This window comes from Marmota marmota, unplaced genomic scaffold, assembly GCF_001458135.2.
Source record: "Marmota marmota marmota unplaced genomic scaffold, marMar, whole genome shotgun sequence".
Classification (NCBI taxonomy): domain Eukaryota; kingdom Metazoa; phylum Chordata; class Mammalia; order Rodentia; family Sciuridae; genus Marmota; species Marmota marmota.
Window position 1 is genome coordinate 7,488,955 of NW_025999925.1, and position 15,985 is coordinate 7,504,939.

The following is a 15,985-nucleotide window of genomic DNA, read 5'->3' on the forward strand; positions in this document are numbered from 1 at the left end:
ATTATTGAGATCAACTAGTATTAATGAAGTACCTGTTACATGGGGTGTTGGGTAAAGTGCTGAATTATACAATGGTGAGTAAGATGAGTTTCTGTTTGCAAGAAGCTCAGAGTCAAGTGAGGGGGAGAGAGAAACAGAAGATCATAGGCAATGGTTTGTAAGAGGCACGATCCAGGTATGTGCAGGTTATTATGTGAGCACTACAGAGAGGTACCCAAGACAGCCAGGGGAGGGGCAGGTTAAGGAATGATTCTTAGAGCTGATGCCTGTGTAAAAGGCTTTGAAGGATCAGTAGGAAGTCATGTGTTAAGGAAGCACATTCCTCTTGAAGAAGACATATGAGGGGAGACATCAACGGAAGAAACAGAATGGAATGTGCAGGATATTATTAGAAGTTTGATGTTATTTCTTTGACTTAAAAATACGGAAAGACATGAGGCGAGAAAGGCTAATATAATAGAGGCTCTGTTTTAAGGTCAGAAGCTTGGGTGTCATGGTATTGATGCTGGGAGACTTTGTTAACTTTTCATTGCTGTGACTAAATACTTGAGAAAAACAACTTAAAGGAGGAAAGATGTATTTTGGCTCACAGTTTCAGCGCTTACAGTCCTTGGCTTGCTGGCTCCATGTTTCTGGGCCTGTGGTAAGGCAGAAGACATCATGGTGGGAAAGGTATCACAGAGTAAAGCCACTTGCTTTATGGCAGCTGGGAAGCAGAGGAAGAGGTTGGGGACAAGATATACCTTTCTAGGGCACACTTCCAGTGACCTGCGTCTTCCAGTGAGGCCCCATCTCCTAAAGTTTTTTTTTAATATTTATTTTTTAGATTTAGGTGGACACAACATCTTTATTTTATTTTTATGTGGTGCTGAGGATCGAACCCAGTGCCTCACGCATGCCAGGCAAGCGCGCTACTACTTGAGCCGTATCCCCAGCCCCTCTCCTAAAGTTTTTATCACTTCTAAAAACAAACAAAAAAACATCAGCTGTGAGCCCATTAGTGGACTAATCCATTGCTGACATCAAGAGCTCTCATGATCCAATCACTCTTTGAGTCTTACTTCTGAACACTGCTTCATTGGGGACCAAACCTTCAACACTTAGACCTCTGAGGGACATTCAAGATTCAAACTGTAATAGAGAATCCAAGATGTTTTAAGTGCTGCCATCCCAGCAGGAATACGATCTCATGATGAAATCTTTCCCCAGGGGGCTGCAGCAGGTCTCCACATCAGACTGTCAATAGGTTGCTCCTACCCATTAGCCCTTTACCCTGCCTTCTTTCCTTTTAAAACAAACCTTTATTGAGAACATGCTGGGAACAAGATCATGACTAACTTTTGTGTAAAAGGAGAGGGGCAAGCATTTTTACTTTTATTTGATTGTGGAGGAGATGGTATTCAGAAACTAGGGTGTGATTTATAGGCAATTAATGTCGAGGCTGTTTGGGATGGGCGAGAACTGGGAAATTTAGAAGGCAGAGGAGGGAGATTTTTCATAACATAAATTTTAATCTCTTTGAGGTTTTCAGACCAGAATAAATTTTCTGATAAAAATTTTAAAATAAAATCATGCCTAACCATTCTTCCCAGGCGACAGGGAAGCAGAGCTGGCATTGCTCCCTGAATGACCTCCTTCTCTTTCTGCAGCACCCTCAACCCCTGTTATTCGGGCTGAGGATTGCACTGTATGTTGGAACACGGCTACAATCCGATGGCGGCCTGCCAACCCAGAGGCCACGGAGACCTACACTCTGGAGTACTGCAGACAGCACTCTCCTGAAGGCGAGGGCCTCAGGTAAGGGAGCTTGCCCAGAGCCCAGGGCAGTGGCTCAGGTCCTAAGCTACCCTCTGAATTTAAGCTCACCAAGAGAGAAAAGCATCCTCAAATCCTGCTGAGCTAACTAAGCTGCTGATTTGATTTGCAGCTTCATCACTATTCATCAATGAACTCCAAGTTTGTAATAAAACACATGCTACAATGCAGAATAATAACTCCCTTGTAAGAAAAATGTATGTGAATTTTAATAAGATAGAACGTTCTGTGAGGTATATTTAACTTGAGTCATTAGATAAAATTTATGCATATTTTATGCACTTTTTACTAGCTCTATAAGAATAGGTACCACCTAACTGGAGAAACTAATACTGAACTTGTGTGTAATGTAAATCTGAATGCCTCCATGATGTATTGGTATCATAAAGGAGCTAATTACATATACATTATCACAGAGACATACCTACCTCTCCAAAGAACATGAAAAATCCACAGATTTTTCTAGTAAAAAAAAAAAAAAGGGTGAAGCTCTCTCACTAAAATGATGAAGCCAAAATTTATCAATAAGGAGCCATGTATCCAGTAGGCATTTGGTAAACATTAGCTCACCTATGAAGTGATATTTCCTTAACCTCTAAAGTCCTGGCTTTAGAACAACTTCACAGACCAATATTATTATTAATAATTATATTTTGATAAGAGATATTTTTTTACCAAGTTTACTGAGATAAACTATTTTGGTAGGATATAGAAATGAGGAATAGTAGTAAGAAATTAGACAGCTTTTTAATGAAGTGTATTCTTTAAGTTCTTGATTAACTTCACGATCAATCAGCAGCTATTTATTTAGTTATGGTGTGAGATTTCCTATGACTGGGCAATAGTTATAGTGCTTTCAAGTAGAAGACAGGCTTTATAAAATAGTGATCAAAGGATGGATTGGGATTGGGTGGAGTGCATAGGGGAAGGATGTAGGCGGCAGAAGTGAGATCATAGGAAATGTACAGTAGACATCTCGGGTCACGCCCTGACTGCTGGAAGGCAGGTTTCAGGAATCAACAGACAGCTGAGGAATCAACAGATAGCTGAGAGGTGACCTCTGGCCAGGAAAGAACAGTGGGTACTAAGCATTTCCTCTGTGTCCATTGCTGGTCTCAGTGCTTTGTGTATGTTGTTTCGTTTAATCCTTACAAGCACCCTGGGAGAGACACTTCGAGAGACTACTTAGCTAGCAAGTGGCAATCAGGATCCAAATTTCATTTTGTCAGATTTCAAAGTTCAAGCTGTTAACTTGTTTCACATCACTCAGGGGAGTCCTAGATCTTACCTGCAAAGTCCCCTTGATACTATGAGAATCTTATTTCAGGAGTGCCTATATCTCAGGGCAGTTTTTCCCACCATCAGTGAGGAAAGCCCTTTCTCTCTGAAGCAAGATCAGATTGTTAAGGAGTACTGTGAAATGACTCATCTCTGTTATGGCACCCGTCCCCAGTTGGCATTTGCATAAATCATATCAGCACAGTTGGATATTTAAATCAGCAGAAATCTGGAAAACTTGAGACCTAGCAGCCATCTTTCTGAGGGAACTGTGATGTCATCTCATAAACATGGCTACAGGGAGAAGGAAAAGGGGAGAAGGAAGGAGAAGTGGTGTCCACTCATAGTCTTCAATGTGCCACCGATTGTACTTGCTCTCATTTAACCTCTCCATAGTCCTGTGAGGTAGGCAGTGATCTCTGTCTCATCAGAGAATGTTGATGATTTGGCCAAGGTATTAAGTGGAGAGTTTGGAGTTAGGATTCAAAACCAGATCTGTCTTATTCTTTTGTTTAGTTGTAAATTCTTTTCATTATGCAGGTTGAGTTGACACACCTCAACAGCCTGACAAATGGGAGTTACCGTACATCTTTAGTTTCCCTTACTACACAAAAAACACAGAGATGAAAAGATAATATAGCACCATTCAAATCTCATTTGATTGAAGTTTTTCCTTTGCCTGATCATCCTAAGGATCTCAAAACTATTTTAACAGGGGTGGATCAGGCTGGGGATGTAGACTCAGTGGAAGAGCACTTGCCTAGCATACTGGGCTTAATCTTCAGTACCATGTTGGGGGAAAGGGGCAGAAATGGCCGTCCACCAATTTCATCAAAACCAAAGTAGAACTTGTTGAAACATAAAACTTGTTATTGGTTTATTCTATTTGAAAATTCTATTTGAGACTTTGCCAGTGATTTCATTTTTATTTTTCCTGTTGTTAAGAGAGCACATGAAGGGTTGGATATGTAGTTTATAGTAGTTTTGAACAATGCAAAGATACTTTGTCAGCAAGTAGATATAATCCAGCAAATTTAGAAGTTAAGAGAAAGTTCACATGCAGAGCCCTGTTGATAGTTTGAAGTTGAATTGGAGATGGAGTTATTTTAAAATATGTGCTCAAAGACTCTTCAGTACTAGGAGAGGCAACAGTATGCCCAACTCATGGTCCAGAGGTGGCTTTCCAGTCTTTGGATCTCTGCTACATCTGACAATAGATAGTTTTTGAAGCAAGCAAAATTTTCTTGGCCACAAATTATTACCCTGTTTGTTTGCCAAATCTATTGCTGATCCACTACATCAGAACCATTCTTCATCAATATAGGCCTTGAAGTCTTATAACAAGGCCAGCTTCAACAGACAGGAGGCAGCTCAGTGGTTTATCCTTCATCTCAGAGACATAGACCCAGGACTACAAAACTCATTTGCATCTCCTTGGTTTCCAGTTCAGGATGAAAAAAAAAATCTGCTTTTTGGAAATAAATGTGTATCTTAGATCTCCTGACTCATCTAATCCTTACAACCAACTTTAAAATATCCCTCCAGGGTCTGATGTTTCAAAACTATAAAATATGAACTAGTCAGCTAAAATCTATAGAGCTCAGTCTGTAAGATGTTAGCTATGGGGAACCAGTCATACAGTAGAATTTATAAATAAAGAACTATAAGCTGATCACTTCTAGTTGTCAAATGGAAATAATTCCTACTTTCTTTGCATGTATTAGGATCACATTCTTCTTCTTTTTTTTCACTCTTGGAAAGAACATCAAGACAAGGGTTGTCTGATCCCACTCATTTATTGTCTCCTTTAAGTGATCATTATGCAAAATCATAGCCTCAACTTGTGAGACAGTGTCTGGCATACTGTAGCTACTGAACGAATATGTGTTATTTGAATGGGTAAACGTTTCAATTAGTATCAAATACATAATACTGACCATAACAAAAGTTAGGTTAGCTTTGAGGATAATTTGAAAAAAAATAAATTGTGCCAACAAAGTAGAGATAGGACTAGTCTAATGTGTGGGCTACAAATATTTCTATGGATGTTTATAGAGAAAAACATTTACAATCCTACTTATTCTTTGATCATATAATCTTCATACAACTTCTGGGTTCCATGGAAAATCTCTATACTAAACCGGATCCAAAAATTGATCCACAGAGGTCACTGAAGGGAGTAAGGCAGATCAAAGATTAATTCTTTTGGATGTGGCTAAGTTCAGTGGAGCCTAGACCACAAAGTAGGTGAAGATAGGCGTACAGAACAAGTAAGTGAATAAATGAATGGGTGAATGGATTTACCAGTCTCCTTTTGTCCTTGTACTTTTTGTTCTTCAACTGCTGGAATCTCTAGCCAAAGAGAGAGGGAGCAAAAACGAAATGAGTTCCCATCTTTTTTCCACCCCCAATCCCTGAAAATATAGGCAGCCTTAAAAGCTCTTGTTTGGTGTAGGAAGAGCAGTTGAAAGGAAATGAAAAAGGATGAGTAATATTAAATCAGACACACACACACACATATATATACACACTCACTCACTCACTCACTCAGAGGGAGGGCATTAATTGTCCTTTAGATTGGGGACTTTAATTTTGGTTGCCAGAACAGAATCATATCCACCTTCAGATTTGCATTCATTCTGCAGGTATGATGGCCTCTAGATATTCCAATTTAAGACCAAAGGTGTTGGTTGAACTCTTACGGTAGGTGTTTGAATGGAATGAGCCTACTGTGCCCTCAAGTTCCGTGATGCAGTGTCTGAAATAGCTGAGCAGTTGCCTCCCTTCCATAATCCTCACAAAAAATTTGCATATTTTTGCATGTGGGCATTGAGGCTTGGTCCCAGCAGTTGGCCCCTGTTGGGACTGGAGGTGGGTGAGAGTGACAATCTTCTGCTTGTGTGCGGGGGCCCAGGGAGCTCCTACTCTCCCTCTTCCTGTTTTCCTTTGAATGCTCTCCTCAGGTTGGGTGGGCTCAAAACACTTTCAAAAAATTTCCACTGCTCTGCTGTTTCCTCAGCTGTTCTGTCTCTCCTGTGTGGAGAGAAGTCAGCAGAAGTGTGGGTGGAGGAGGGAAAACTGAGAGAAATATAGTACAGGGATTAGCTGTGTGGGCCGTGCAGAGAGAAGCTGTGCATTGAATGACAAATCTGTGAGACTCAATACTCCACAAAGTAGTTGGGAGTGAGCTTCCTGCTCCCTGGTGCTGGCCAAGATTACGGGGGGCCAGGAGGACCACCCCGCCACCCCGGGTCACCCTCCACTGTGAGCATCTCTAGAGGAGGTGGGCTCTGTGTCTGGGTTTGTGAGATCATCTTCTTCCTGCTTCCAACAGCTCGTGGGGCTATAACCTGCTCCATGTTTGCTTCACAATGACAGAAGGGCCACTGACATGATTGGACCAAAATTCATAGTGTAATTAATTGCTAGCCACAGATCTTTATATGGTATTCTTTTCTTGATCCAAATTGTAATATCCATCCGCAGGCAGTTGTTGAGAAAGTGAGTTATGTGAAGATGATTCCCCTCCCAGCGTTCTTGGCATTTGGCTTTTTCTACATGAAATCTTTCTTTCCAAATGAATCTAATTTGACTTTGATCATTAAAAAAAAATCTCATGCACCTCCTGATTGTAAGTAAAATCTCAATCAATGGAAACTCAACCTGTCCCTTCACTTCTAACTTAGGTTGTGTCAGTTTCCAAAAGTATTCAAGTTGTTCACAGTAGAAGACCCAGACATGACAGAACCCCTAAAACAGCCCTGTAAGAACAAGAGGCAGATAATAACGCAGGGGTGAGGAGACTGTATCCAAAAGCACAGATTAAGAACAGTACCTCAATGGAACATAGAATTCAAATCTGAACTTCCTGGCAGCTCAAGTGAAAACTGGAGAGGGGGGAGAGAGCAAGAGGGAGAAGAAAGAAATTACATAACTCATCTCTTTTCTAAAAGGAAACACAACATTTCACTAAGAGAGACAATTATATTTCTTGACATTCAGCTCTAAGATGAATTTTTCATGTAGATCTTTATATAAGGGCTATTGAACAAGATAATAGCGATTGTCTTTAAGAGCAGTTTTACAAAAGATGCAAAAACATTCTCTATGTGATTTTTTTTTTTAAACGAGATCTGAAAGCATTAATGGTAAATAACTGTTCTGTGTGGGCAAGTCTAGTGGGGACCTAAAGTAATTGTCCACATATGTGGCCAGGGAGTGCTAAAGGAGAGCTTAGAGAATCCAGAGGAATGAATGCTATGAGGCTCCTGGGATTCTCTGCCTGAATTATAAATGGTATCATTCAGGCTTTGGAGGAAAACTATGGAGACAACAAAACCCCAGGCTCCTTCTATTGGAACCTTTGGCTCATGTTGATTTTATGAGAGATTCTAACTACAGGGAAGATTAAGTCCCATGGCTGTAAGCATTCAGCCCCTGTTTTTTTTTTTTTTAATTTTCTTAATACTATTATGAACTAATATTGACATTTAGTTAACACCCAGTCTCTTAATATTCTTACTTTAACAAAGAAAAATAGTTCTGTTCAAAATTTTTTATTGACCAAGTTTTTCTTAAAAAAAAGAATAAATATATAAAATTTTTTCTTCTTGATCCTGATTTAATGAAAAATCTTCATCCTAAACAAAATTTCCACATTTATATTTAGTTAAGATTTTATGAATTGCTTCAAATAGTCAAGGCTACTGGGTTAGTTGTTCTTTATTTAACATGGCTTATGTTTTTTTTTAATATTTATTTTTTGGTTGTAGTTGAACACAATACCTTTATTTTATTTATTTTTATGTGGGGCTGAGGATCGAACTCAGGGCCTTGCATGTGCTAGGTGGAGTGTCCTACCGCTGAGCCACAACCCCAGCCCACATTGCTTATGTTATCAAGTAGTTTTCTTGTTTCTCCTTTCTACCCCTTCACACCTCACACTATTGTGTTTCCCAAACCTCACTGATCATAAAAATTGAGTGGAATGATTGGTTAACATTCCGACTCACCAGCCCCTCTTAAGAGAGCCTAGTGTAGACTGCACAGGAGGCCTGGTCCCATTGGGAAGCACTGCTTCTCTAGCAGGCCCCACAGGGCCCACATGTGCTCTGTTCACAGTTCACAGTAAATGGTGTTGACTGACTGGCTGGATGTTGGTGCTGCCAATGTGAATGCCAGTAAGAGCCAACTGTGTTTTTAAAAAACAATTCATGCTTAACCATCTGCTGTGCACTGCAGTGACAGCACTATCTGTAGGCTGCTTCCAGGAGTCAAGGCACTGGCTTCCTCCATATTGTTTGTACACAGACTGCCTCCTCCCCTGGGGAGAAAGGCATTCAGACCCAGGTGTTAAACATGGCAGCACAGAGAAACAAGCTACTTTACTGTGTTTGAACAAATGCGCACATCGAGATTCTGCAAACACATTTAACCAACTCCTAAACGCCTTCCTGACCTGGCAATATAGCTCTTAAAAGTAAATTAATTAATTTTGGGTAAATTTTGGGTAGATGCCTTTGGTACAGATTCAAAAGATAGAGAAGGGAATACAGTGAAAATTAGTTTCCTTTCACCCTATTCTTACCTACTCACTTCTCATCCTAGGAGACCACTACTGTTACCTGATTCATATATGTATACTTTTAGACAGTCTGTGCATATACAAGCATCTGTAGTTTTTCAACAAATGGAAGTATACTGTGTATATTTCAACCACCTTGCTTTTCTTGCTTAAAAATTTTCGCCTTGGGAAGCATCCCATATCAATACATTTGGAACTGCCTCGATTAAAAAACAACTCCATTGCATTCTGTTTTAATGCTATAATTTAATTTATTTGACCAGTTGAGAGACATTTAAGTTGTTCCATTCTCCGGCTATCATAAACAATGCTGCAGTGAGCAACATGGAACACATATAATTCCACACATGTGCAAATATCATTTGTGGGATAAATTTCTCAAAGGAGCATGACTGGTTAAAAGACATTTTAAATTTGGATAGATATCACCAAACTGTGTCCATTAGAGGTCATAAAGTTGATGCTGGGCTAGCAGTGTATAAGGGTGCTTGGCTTGTACCTTTGCCTATATATATGATAAAACTTACAATCTTTGATATATAGAAAATAGAATCTTATTATAGTTAAAGCATGCATTTCTATTGTTGGATGGAACATCTTTTCTTACATTTCAGAGCTGTGTACTTCCTTTTTATGAACTGTTCATTTGATTTACTTTTTTTTTTTCCCCTGTTAGATTGGGGCATTTTTTTCTTATTGATTTGTAGAAGCTTTTTTTTTTTTTTCCCTTTGAGGAAGGAAGTTGCTTTCATGTGTGATGTGAGTTGTGAAACTTTGATATTTTTTGCCATGCATTTTTAATATTAATATAGTTGAATTTATCAGTCTTTTTTGAAAATAGCTTTTATTTTTTTGTGTAATATTTTAAAATGCCTTCTCTCTCTCGCACTCTCTTGCACACATAAAAACACACTCTGTGTATATATACATATATATATTTTTTTCTCCCAGGCTTTGTATAATAGCTGATAATTTTATTTTTAAAACTAGATATTTTATCATTTGGAATTTATTTGAATAGGAAGTAGGATATCCAACTTTATTTATTTTAGTATGACTATCCAGCTCTTCTAACAATAAAACCTATCATTTCTCCTTTTTATTTGAAATGCTTTCATTATTATTAAGTATGTATTCAGGAGATTATGTGTTTGGCTTTATAATCTGTTCCATTCACTCATCTAGTTATTGTCCCACACTGCACTGTTTTGATTATTATGGGTTGGTCTCTCTGTCTTCTATTCTGTTATTTTGGTCTTCTTTCCTGTTTTGGTGCTACTACTATGCCTTCTTTGTTACTATAGCTCTGTAGTATAATTTAAGGTCTGGTATTGTAATGCTTCCTGCTTCATCTTTCTTTCTAAGGATTGCTTCGACTATTCTAGTTCTTTTATTCTTTCAAAAGGACGCTTTTTCTATTTCTATGAAGAACATCATTGGAATTTTAATGGGAATTGTATTGAATCTGTACAGCACTTTTGGTAGTATGGCCATTTTGACAATATTAATTCTGCCTATCCAAGAACATGGAAGGTCTTTCCATCTTCTAATGTCTCCCTCAATTTCTTTCTTTGGTGGTCTTTAGTTTTCATTCTAGAGTTCTTCACCTCTTAGATTGTTAATTGATTCTCAAGGTTTTTTTTTTTTTTGAGGCTGTTGTGAATAGGATGGTTTCCCTAATTTCTCTTCCAGCTGATTTGTCTTTGGAGTATAGGAACCCAATTCTTATTTTTAAAAAATATTTATTTTGGGTGTAGATGGACACAATACCTTTATTTTATTTATTTATTTTTTTGTGGTGCGAGGATTGAACCCAGTGCCTCACACATGTGAGATGAGCACTCTACCACTGAGCCACAATCCCAGCTACCCCGTTTTTCTTTTAATTTCATGTCTCTGACTTAATGCATTCAGTAATTCCCAACCCATATGCATTGTGTCCCTAATGATTTCTTATTTTCTGAAGCTCCTTTTTAGTTCTTACTTTACATGATTCTTGCCCTATTATCCATGGTCAGTGGTGGTAAATTTCCCAGTTATTCCTTGCAAAAACTAAAGAGTGAAAGGACTCGAGCTATGAAGACCTTCTTTCTTTCTTCTTCTTCTTTTTAGTTATAACATAACATTAGGATTCACTTTGACATAATTATAAAATCAAGGAATATAATTTGCTCTAATTCAATCCCCAGTACTTCCCCCTTGCCTCCCCTCATCCCAATCCCTGTTCCCTTCCCTCTACTTTACTGATATTTGAAAGCCCTTTCTTACATTGAGCATCTATCAGCCTTCTAGTGGCTTCCACTGTTTTTGCCCTCTGAAACAATGGCCAAGGAGACCAGTCCTCTGGGTTTCTGAGGAGACAGCAGGTCTCCTGTAAGTCCTGTTTTTCTGCTTTACAGTGTTGGAGCTTAACAAAGGTCCTTTGTCCCATTGATGGAGAGATTTGGGGACTTATAAACTTATACTTTGGGTATCCTGTGAACTTGAATTCTAATGCAAACTAGGTATAAAGTTCATTATGAGCCATGTGGATTGAGTTGCAATTATGAGTTTTTTTGTTTTTGAAATAAGGAAGTCATACTCTATGGAAGGGCACCACTCTTCAGATTACAAATTCCAAAAGTGTTTGTTTTCATTTGACTAAAAGCAGGGACAGCTGACACGAAAACTTGGATGACATCTGAGTGGATTCAGATGGGATGAACAGACATGGCAATGAGCCGTTGAATCCGATCTTTTTCACTTTGTTCTCGGTGCTTGAGCATGACATGGCAACTTGTGAACAATTAAACATCACCACACTTCATAGTACTTTTGTTTTTGTGCCTGGTGCTTTTATTTTACGGATTCAATGAGCGTCTTATTCATGTTTGTTGAACCTACACGACCTGTTTCAAACACTGAAAACACAACGTTATCCCATATTTTACTTCAGTGTCATGTAAACCTTTCTTTTTTCACCTGAGTAATGAGACACAGCATGTGGTCAATGATGAATATGGAATTTCCTCCTTGGCAGACTTTATATAACTGGAAAGCAAATACTTCCCTAAAAAGCAGCATACTTGGTATGTAACAGCTGCATTGTCACAAAATGAAGCCAGTGTATTCTGTGTGGTATCTAGAGCTAAAATTTCCTTATCTGTCCTTGCCACTTCCCCTTCAGGCATCAGGGTGACAGGCAGAGACAGGGCCTGGAAACATTGCAAGTGATCCGTAAATATTTATTTAATGAGTCAATGAAGTCTGAAATTCAGTTCAGGCTGAGTATGCTTATTGAGACAATAACTTTATTACTAATTATAATTAATGTTCATTTAAAACATATTTTAATCATCAATTTAAATAAGATAAGCAGTACATGTACCCTAGAATAATATTGTAGATATTAGTCAGGAATTACATTCCCAGTCATAGAACATGGTTTTCCATTAACTAACTGCAGATAGTTAGTTGTCAGTGGTCACGGGGATCATGCTCATCCATCCATCCTCAGTGCATCTAAAGATAATTCTCTATGGAGGGCCTGGTCAGGTGACAGGTCAGAAATAGCAACCAGTATAATTTGAAGAGTTTGTACAGACATTTTCCAGACACAGACACCAAAAAGCAGATACACAGATAGGTCCAGCCTGCTCTCCTCCCCTTCCTTGTTAGGACTAAACTGTGGATTTTGTACTTTTAGACATGGGGCAGGGGCAGGAATGTTATTCCATACAGATTGTTTGCTTTTAAGAAGTTTTTGATTAGTTTTCTGAGTCAATGATATGTTTTTCTAATTCTCCATGTTACTCTCTAAGGTGGGTTTTGAGACATGAAGAAATAAACAAACAAACAAACAAAACCCCCTCCAACCCTCCTGAAGATGAATGTGAAAGCAATCGTGCTGTTATTTTCATTGACTACCATCCAGTGCACATCTCCTAGGAACAGGGCTCTGGCTCCCTAGCAGCTAGGCTAGGAATTCTTCCATTAGCAAGAAGCCTAACTTGTAGTTCTTCTTAGGCTTTTCTAAACGGAGGCTTAAAGAAAGAGGCTTGTGTGCTTTTTTTGTATCTATGCTCTAGGCCATGTTATCAAGCAGATTAAAGAGAATGGAAAAGAAGCTCAATACTATTCCAGCTCATTGGCAACTCCAGAGAGTGCCTTCTTCAAATTCAGCAGTACTACTTATATTTAGTGGTATACTTGCCTACTTCACTGCCAACTAGATACCACTACCAGCAATTTTCTTTTAATTTAAACGAATGATGTAGGAATAACTTTAAGAGGAAGACATTTTGGGGAAAACTTTGAGGGGCCTCCCCCACCCTCTGCCCAGAATTGTTGGCTTTAAAAGATTTTGTTGGGCTGGAGATGCGTCTGAGTGGTAGGAGGCTTGCCTAGCATGTGTGAGGCCCAGAGTTTGATCCCTAGCACCTCAAAAAGTAAATAAATAATATATATTTTTTTCTTAAAGATTTGCAGTTTCTATTAACTTTGATGACTTTGGCATAATGACAATATACAAGATCATCATTACTTAAACTAAGCTTCCACATTTGGGATATGTTAATGAGATAATTAGGCTCCTTCATATTATAAATTGGTTTAACATCATCTTAATCCCAAAGTGTCCTCTCAGCCAAAAATTAATAAAGAAAATAAATATATTCCTAGAGATTCGTTAACCACAAAATTATGTCTTTCTTCAGATTTTTTTTTTTTAAGCTGTCTGGTTCTGTTCCAAAGAGCATTCTGGAAGACACATACTTGTCAAAAGCTGACAAAAATAGAAGTAATTTGATAAATAATCTTAGTGGACAATGGCCATTTTATAGAATCTGTCTTGATAACAATGGTGACATCTATGGTAATAAAAAGAAGAAAATAAGTTATTTATTATTAATAAAAATGTTATTTTATTGCAGAAATGAAATGAGTCATTAAATTTAAAATTATTTTCCCTCTGTATTTAGATCCTTCTCTGGAATTAAAGGACTGCAGTTAAAGGTTAACCTCCAACCCAATGACAATTACTTTTTCTACGTGAGAGCCATCAATGCATTTGGGACAAGTGAACAGAGTGAAGCTGCTCTTGTCTCCACCAGAGGTACTTTTTCCTTTATACATAGTAAGCCATATCTGTATTTTCTTCTCTTCCTTTCTACCACCCAGAGAAGAGATCCTTGAGGGAAACTTCATAAAGGTACCAACCTACTCTCAGTGCTAGGTTTCTGTCCTAAGGTCCCAAGGTCAGGGGTCTAGATGTTTCTTTTATTTTCTGGTTCAGAGGTTTTCAAAGTTGGCTGCTATTAGCAATCAGTCAGGGTGCTTAAAAAATATTGATGCCCTGGCCCCACTCCCAGAGAAATTGATTTAATTGATCTGGGGTTAGGCTTGAATATTTGTGGTTTTAGAAATCTCTCCAGATGATTTGTGTCTCACAATGTATGTAATTTATAGATGTGTGTGTGTGTGTGTGTGTGTGTGTGTGTGTGTGTGTGAGAGAGAGAGAGAGAGAGAGAGAGAGAGAGAGAGAGAGAGAGAGAAACTCTGTGAAGAAGTTTCCAGTATTTTTTTTTCTTTTTTGTACCAGGAACTGAACCCAAGTGCAGTTAACCATTAAGCCACATTCCCCAGCTCTTTTTATTTTATATTTTGAGACGGTCTTGCTAAGTTGCTTAGGGCCTCACTAAATTGCAGAGGCTAACTTAGAACTTATGATCTTCCTGCCTCAGCCTCCCGAGTTGCTGGGATTACAGGCCTGGCAAGTTTCCAGTCTTGTTCTGCTTATTCTCATTTGTGCTCATTAATGTTTGTTGAATGAATGAATGAATAGATGAGTAACTCAAGTCATAAAATTGTTCAATGACATTTTGGGAAAAATACCCAGAAGATGCCAACGATAAAATGTTTAGTCATTCTCAGTTATTGTGAAGAATGGAAAAGTGATCATTTTATTACCTTATTCTAGATTTAGAGATGGCACAGGATTGAGGGGGCCACATTAAGTCATTTGCTTAACCAGCAAAAGCTTGTGCATGGTGATTGCTTGTTTTCTTAGGGAGGGCCAGCTTGGAGTTCAGGAAGAGAGATGTGAGGGTTTTACCCAGGAATGGTGTCTCTGTTGCTACAGTATGGTGCCTGTACCATCCCTTATTAGGACCTTTCTTATAGGTTATACCAGTGCACCCCTAATTTTAATATGCACCCAAATCTTCTGAAGAGCTTGTTAAAGTACAAATTCTGATTCAGGAGGTCTGGGAGGGGGCCAGAAATTCTGCATTTTTAACTAGTTTCCAGGAATGTGAATGCTGCTGGTCCAAGGAACATAGCAGAGTGAGCTCTAGCACAGGATACGCCGAGGAGGATATCCCTGCAGCACCAGCCAGAGGTAACCAGCCAGGCATCCACTAATGCCTGAAATGACATTTCAGCTGTGTATCTGAAACCCTGAGCAAGGGATTTTGACATCAGGGGAAAGGAAGCCTAGGTCTGAAATGTGGAGCTTGGGGTAGCCCTTGCCATTGTGGTAATATTGTCATTCTGTTTTCTTAATTGCCACAGGAACCAGATTTCTCTTGTTGAGAGAAACAGCTCATCCTGCCCTGCAGATTTCCTCCAATGGGACAGTGATCAGCTTCACTGAGAGGAGACGGCTAAGAGAGTAAGTAGAGGAAGAAAGTACAAGCGGCTGACACTCAGCAGTGGTGTTGGAGTGAGTTGCCTTGGCGTGGCCTCACCTGAGTGCATCCTTGGTTTAATTAACTTGCCTGGATGCAGTTTGAATATTAATGTGTGCACACCCTTCTAGCTGTCGGGGTTTATCAGGAAGGGGAACGTGGCAGTGAGCGTTCATAACTTGGAGCAAGTCTCAATATTGTTATTCGGAATATAAACTCAGATGGTTTGGGTTAAAACACTGGCTGTTTTAAGGTATTATCTCTGTTTCAATGAAAACTAGAGTCCAGTTAATAATTCTATCATTTCAATAGCAAACTAGATTTTATATCAACCACTTGAAAAAGAAGAGAATAGAGAGCACTTTCTTGAGTTCCTAGTTCTGGCCACAGAATCTTGCCCTTATAGTGGCTCCCACAAATAGAAGCATCAAAGAAAACAAGAACCAAAAACAGGGTAGGGTGAGGTGACTGGCCTGCAGTTTTTCTGCAACCTCTCATGATTATTTTGAGGGTCAGGATGGCCAAACGGGAGAAAGTAAGTGAACATCTTTCGAAACAAGCTGCTGGGGGCTGATGTGCCCAGCTGTTGGCTGCCATCGAGAGCTCACACTAAAGTCCCCAGCAGCCAGTTGACTATTTCCCC

General features: G+C 39.0%; 1 protein-coding gene across 2 annotated transcripts in view; it reads left to right on the forward strand.

Annotated features, from left to right (window-relative positions):
- Positions 1–15,985, forward strand: part of Cmya5 (cardiomyopathy associated 5) — an 83,778-nt gene that overhangs the window by 61,891 nt on the left and 5,902 nt on the right. For both annotated transcript variants that reach the window (XM_015497843.2, XM_048800191.1), the window contains 3 exons: positions 1,650–1,797; positions 13,636–13,769; positions 15,227–15,326. In XM_015497843.2, coding sequence (XP_015353329.1) covers positions 1,650–1,797; positions 13,636–13,769; positions 15,227–15,326 — 382 coding nt within the window. The remainder of the gene's footprint in view (positions 1–1,649; positions 1,798–13,635; positions 13,770–15,226; positions 15,327–15,985) is intronic.